The sequence below is a fragment of the Brachypodium distachyon genome, chromosome 4 (genome assembly GCF_000005505.3).
Source record: "Brachypodium distachyon strain Bd21 chromosome 4, Brachypodium_distachyon_v3.0, whole genome shotgun sequence".
NCBI lineage: Eukaryota > Viridiplantae > Streptophyta > Magnoliopsida > Poales > Poaceae > Brachypodium > Brachypodium distachyon.
In genome coordinates, this window is record NC_016134.3 from 23,002,397 (window position 1) to 23,008,380 (window position 5,984).

The following is a 5,984-nucleotide window of genomic DNA, read 5'->3' on the forward strand; positions in this document are numbered from 1 at the left end:
GGTCGTACGGGAAGGAGGAGCTCGGGATGGTGGAGTTCAACGGCGGCCGAGACAGAGCGACGAAGCGAGGGCGGCTCGGGGCGAGCTGGGCTTGGGGAAGAGCATCAGCAGCTTCAGGACGTCTTCGCCGACCTAAGGAAGGTGGCTGTGGAGTCCAAAACTCACCGGAGAAGGAGATCGAGCGGCGCCAGTGCACAGCCGGACTTGGGGAAGAAGGGCACGATGGCGGCGATTCCTAGCACCTTAACGGAGGTTGAGGGGACAAGGAATTGGCGGGGTTCGGCGAGCACGATGGCCTCCTCGGCAGGGGACACGGCGGCTTCCCGGACTCATCACCGCACTCACGAATGGCCACCGCGCTCACGAACGGCCGTCGGTCGTTGGTGTCGTCATCTTCCTCTCTCCGCCGCCGACGCCAGTCCAGGAGCACGGCGAACGGGCCGCCGCCTCTTGGTTTGGATTCTGGACACGAGGTGTCATAAGGGTTGGCTACGGAGCCGCCAAAGTCGGAGCGCTAGAGGCAGAGGAGGCGCTTGACGAGGCCCTCGGCGAGGAGCGCGTCGAGGACCTCCCTGCGGCAATGGAAGCCGGCGCAGAGGGCGAGCTCCATGACGAGTGCGCGGACGCGCGGGCCGGCGGCGCAGAGCAGGGCTACGAGCCGCAGGAGCTCGCCGCGCGCGTGGAGCTAGTCCACCGGCAGGGGAGAAGGAAGAAAGAGGCAGGGTTTTTTTAGCAAAAATGCGTCCACTTTGGCACCTGACATGTGGCTCCAAATAACCACGTAGGCAGGAGGCACGCGTCCGAACCACCATAAGACCTGCGCTGAACCACCTATGAAACAATTGGGACTCAAACGTGCAGTTTCAAAGAATTAGGACTAATTTGGGATCTTTGCGACAGAATTAGGACCTCGGATGCATTTTACTCTTAGTCAAATCTAATCTCGTTAGCTCTGCGACGAAGCCAAAACTGTCTAAACCTCACCAATCAAAGAAGAAACGCTAAGACACAAAAGAAGAACCAAATCCACTACTCGATAAGAGTAGCGAACACACAATCCCTTGGCCTCCTCAACGTCGATGATGAGATTGTCGCATATCAGGTGGATCAGGAGTCAAGAAAACTTTATTCTCATACCGCACGACGACGTCATATATGTTGTGGCATCGCCATGGGTAACAAACCTTAATCATAAGAGACCTAACTAGGACGCAGCACTATAGATCCAGGGTCCCCACCCTCTCTCGTCGGCTGAGCGGCAGGCAGAAGAATAGGGGACCAACGCGAAGCAGTGGTGTGAGACACTTTTTGGGCGAGCTAGAGGCTAGGGTTTTGGGCTCTTCTTCCTAAGTCTCATACAGGCCACCCTCCCGCCGCTGGAGCGGCAAGTAGAGGAGTGCAGGAGACCCTAGTGATAGTGTCGACAGAGAGAGGACGTGGTGGAGGCACGGGGAGGGCCAGCAGGGGCCAAGGCTTGGGCCAAGAAAAAATGTTTCACTAGATACATGATTAGTTCTTCCTAAATTTATGAAATTCATACATGTGTCCCCCTTCAACATGCACATAACAAAAATAAAAACCCACAAAAATCTGCTAGAGTTAAGAAATCTCTGACTAATTGGCTTATCATCTTCTTCTATTCTATCCCGAAAGGCCAAAACCAAATACGAGGAGGTAGAGACTGCTAATTGATCGAGATGGCAAACACCTCAACATACACATGTTCTTCTTCCCCAACTCCCCGTCCCCTCCCCCTTGCAGCTCGAACCCTTCAAGCATGTGGAAAAACCATTCCCAACTTCCAATTTGGCAATCTGTAATCACTAGCTCGCAAATTATACCGTCCTGCTGGTATTTTTCAAGGAAACTTATATTGAAAAAGCGATTGCAATTGGGATATGAACAAACAATCGTAGATGAGTTTGATCAATCACCACGTCGAGCGTCATTTAGCCGAAACATGTTAGTTCCTCTTTGTCTAGATTTTTTTTCTGCGATATGCAATTCAACACTTGTACATATTTCCGTTCTCAACAACGTATGGAAGTAGAATAAATGAAAAACATATTTTGCTATACGATGGTTTCATTTTTTTGCAAATTTTAAGTATAAAAAGTTGTCATTTTTAGTCAGCCCTCCCTGTCGATTTTTTCTGCCTCCCCACGAGAGAGGTAGTTGGGAGAGATACTGCTACTTCCGGCTCCTTTGCCTATCTTCCTCAAAATGATTTGGACAAATTCGCATCTACGGTCCTTGTACTTGAAAGTTGGCTCACTTTAGTCCTTGAAGTTGCGATTTGCAGAAGCGGTACCTTAAACTTGGCTTAGTGAGTCGATTTAGTCCTAATTTCAGTCAATGAGGGGTTTGACCGCCACGTGGCTACGGCCCACTGCCATGCTGGTGATTTTCGCGCGCTAGGGACTGTGTACTTTTGCAAAAAAAAGAAACACGTTCCTGGAGATGTTTTTGAAAAAGTACAGTCCCTCACGCGTGAAAATAGTGGCCGTAGCCACGTGGCGGTCAAACCCCTTCCCCCCTTCTAACTGAAATTAGGACTAAATTGAGCCAGTAAACCATGTTTAAGGTACTGCTTCTGCAAATCGCAACTTCAAGGACTAAAGTGAGCCAACTTTCCAAGTACAGGGACCGTAGATCCAAATTTCTCAATGATTTACATAAACAAAGACTTCCATAAAAAACGGTCTCAACATAAACCACCTGCCTCGAGGCTCGAGCCGCCTCTTCTGCCTCTCCTTTGCTGCCTAGCGCCTCACCGAGAAGCCACTCACGGCAGTGCCTGCGGAGCCCAGAACAGGATGGTACTTCAAGACGCGACCAGCCAGCGGCAGGTTAGCTGAGGCGGCTCACGTCCGGAATCACAGAGCGGTGACGCTCCTGTCCAGGAGCATAGGAGTGCTTGTGTTGCCGCATATCTGAGTGATGAAAAAAGATCGCCGGGGAGTGGATGGCGAGCCAAGCAGCTGCGGTGACCGGGTGGACGCCTTCCTCGGTTCCTCCGTCCGGAGCACGACAAACTCCACTTTTGGTGAGTTCTTATTGTTGCCCTGTTTTCTCTCTGTTTTGGACATCAGGACATGACATGCTCTGCTCACCACCTGCCTGTGGAAATGCCGATCGCGTTTTACTGGAACACGTGTTACACTTGCCTTAATCGCCCTCTATTTTTCTCCCAGTTGTGGGTTCGGGCCCTAAAACAACGGCTATTCATGAATGAGTTTTTTCTTTTAGGACTTTCTAAGTGGGGCACGGGCCCAGCCATGTCTTAGCCAGCGGCGCGTGCCCCCACCGTCCGATCTTTTGCCCACCGCAACTTTCTCTTTTCTTCGCGATGTCTCCCTCCTCGATCTCCCCATCCTTTGCTCCACCGCCTCTCTCGCCCTGTCCCTGTCCCTCTTTCCTGCAGCCGCCGGCGCCATCTTCCGCCACCCCTCATCCTCAGCCGCAGCTAGCGGTTAATCAAGGCTTGGTGGTCGCCGCATGCCCCATGTTCGTGTTGGCCGTCCTCCTGGCCGCTGGGAACGTCGCCGGCCAGCAGCCCACGGCGGCGAAGCAGTTCGCGGCAGCGGAGCAACATCAGGTGTGACGGCGGCAGAGCAACAGCAGGACGCAGCGGAGCAGTAGCGGCAGCGGTGGAGAAGCTGTGGTGGAGCAGCAGCATCAGGTGTGGCGGCGGCAGAGGAACAACAGGTTGCGGCGTCAGAGCAGCAGCAGCAGACGTTGCGGTGGAGTTGGAGCAGGAGCAAGTCGCAGAGGTGGGGGATTGATGTTGATTGGGTTCTGTCGGTCAGCTCGTGCGTCACTCGAAAGAAGTGTTCTCGGTTTTTGACGATGCTAATTGGTGATCCTTTCTTCCTGCCATCGATTTATGTTGCTTCAATTATGAAGCCTCCTGTTGCTACCTGTCTTGAACAATGCTATGGAGTAAGTTGTATGGTTGACGGAATGAGTTTTGGTGAGTTTAGTGATAAAGCATGCTTTCTAAAGAACCATGCTTCGTTAATTTGTCAGATGTTAGCGATCAAGCATATGTTTGATGCACTACCATGATGCATTCAATACAGTGCTTTAGCATTTGCTTTAGTATATGTATTTTTTATAAGAAGGACTGACGAAACAATTCGATTTCATTGCAACTACTAGTTTGCACGATGTTGTCTGTCTCTACGTACAAAGTTGAATGCTTGTACTATGTTTTGTTAGCATGCGTGTAACCAACCATTATTTTAGCTAAAAAGCCCTAACTATTGCTAATTTTAGCTAATAATTTCTAACTATTGCTAATTGACAAGTTTGTTCTAAACTAGAAAAGAAGACAACCTGGTAAGTAGATGTGGATAATCCGGCAAGCGGGCTTAGTTATCCTGGCAAGTAGGTGTGGATAATCCGGCAAGTAGGTGTGTATAAACCGGTAAGTTGGCTTAGTTATTTTGACAAGTAGGTGTGGATAAATTGGCTATTAGGCGTGGATAAATTGGCAAGTAGAGGAATTAATAAATTGAGAAGTACGTGTGGACAAATCGGTAAGTCGGTAGCAAACATGTATAAATGAGTAAGTACACACATGGATATACCGACAACTAATCGCACTTAACTGTCAAGTAGGCGTGGATATATAAGCCCGGTAGGTAAAGTGCAGTTAATTTGGTAAGTAGACACATGTATCCTGGCAATTAAGCACGGTGAACCTGGCAAGTAAGCACAGTTAACCTGACAAGTAGTGTGGATAAGCCGATAAGTTGTCATGGATAATATATCCGGCAAGTAGAAACAAACTTCCCAACAAGTAAGCACAATTAATCTGACAAGTAGTGTGGATAAGCCGATAAATAGATCTGGATAAACTAGCAAGTAGGTGTTGACAAATTGACAAGTAAACATTGCTAAACCGGTAAGTAGGCATAGATAAAATTGTAAGCCAATAAGTAGAAATGGATAAACCGGCTAGTCGCGTCTTCTTACCACTGGTTAGTTGCGTATTTTTAGCCGCTAGCATCATCGTGAGTTGTGCCTGACGATCATTTTGTTTGATTTTAGCTGTAAATTACCAAATTCTTTGCCCCGAGAGTCAGTTGACATGGAAAGGAGCTGGGGTTCACATGCAAAGCTGGTTGGTTGTCGTTGAGGCAATCATTGCAAAAGGAGAAAAAAAGAAGGCACAAATGGCTAGGCTAAAGAAAAGAATAACGGGGCTGGTTGCTTGGGTGGACCTGAACTCCCTGTTGCTTGCCGATCGGATGTGTGGAAAGCGTTTGGGCCGTGCCGGAGAACAGTCGAATATGGTTTTTGGTACACAGTTGCTTAATGTTCAACAGTTCAGGTGCTGAATTACAGTATTTTTGCATGTGCCATGGACAGGGATCTGTGCATCTCAACAAACTGTAGCTTTTGTTCTTTGCAGGTTTGGCTACCTGAAACCAGAAGTTTGAACCAACCCTGTTGCAGCAAAGGCATCATGAACAAGAGATGCTCAATTGTGAATAGAATGTTTACTTGGATGCATTTGTGTTTTTCTAGATGGATGCAATTGTGTTTTTTCTTGAACCTCCAAAGCTGCATGTGAAATGTTTGTAGAATAGGAATTTGTGGCTTATGTTTTATTCATGTGGATTCCTTTTTAGCCCATTAAGAAAACGAATTCTTGGACCAGCAAACTTCAGGGCCATTTGCAACTCCCATTTTGCTACCATTTTTGCTTCCAGCTACAAGACTACTTTTGGGCCTGCATAAATAAATAAAGTGTATCAGCATATGGTGCCATATTGGGCTCTATGATTCTTACCATTTAAGGTGCTCATGCCAAAGCAAATACTTGTCTGTTTCTGGTGAGTTATTGTGCATAACTCTATATGAATTTGACAGGTCCTGTTTTCCTTCTTTTATTTACTTCGGTAATATGCGCATACCCCCCAATACTTCATGTAGTGAATTTCAGTAGACCATTTGGCTGCTGCATGTATGGCCTT

General features: G+C 48.2%; 1 protein-coding gene across 2 annotated transcripts; it reads left to right on the forward strand.

Moving 5' to 3' along the window:
- Positions 1-2,759: 2,759 nt before the first annotated feature.
- On the forward strand, positions 2,760-5,672 carry LOC112272373. 2 transcript variants are annotated; one of them, XM_024462984.1, is made up of 3 exons: positions 2,760-3,046; positions 5,056-5,338; positions 5,420-5,672. In XM_024462984.1, exons 1-3 carry the CDS (start codon positions 2,941-2,943, stop codon positions 5,445-5,447), a joined length of 417 nt encoding a protein of 138 aa, XP_024318752.1. In that variant the 5' UTR covers positions 2,760-2,940; the 3' UTR covers positions 5,448-5,672. The 2 variants fall into 2 exon arrangements, with proteins under 2 accessions (XP_024318752.1, XP_024318753.1); XM_024462985.1 differs by having other exon boundaries at positions 5,056-5,307.
- The last annotated feature ends 312 nt before the right edge of the window (positions 5,673-5,984 follow it).

Coding starts and splice junctions, on each gene's coding strand:
- LOC112272373 (XM_024462984.1), top strand. CDS start 2,941: ATGAAAAAAGATCGCCGGGGAGTGGATGGCGAGCCAAGCAGCTGCGGT. Junction 3,047..5,055: donor CACGACAAACTCCACTTTTG/GTGAGTTCTTAT, acceptor GTTTGATTTTAG/CTGTAAATTACCAAATTCTT. Junction 5,339..5,419: donor CTTAATGTTCAACAGTTCAG/GTGCTGAATTAC, acceptor TGTTCTTTGCAG/GTTTGGCTACCTGAAACCAG.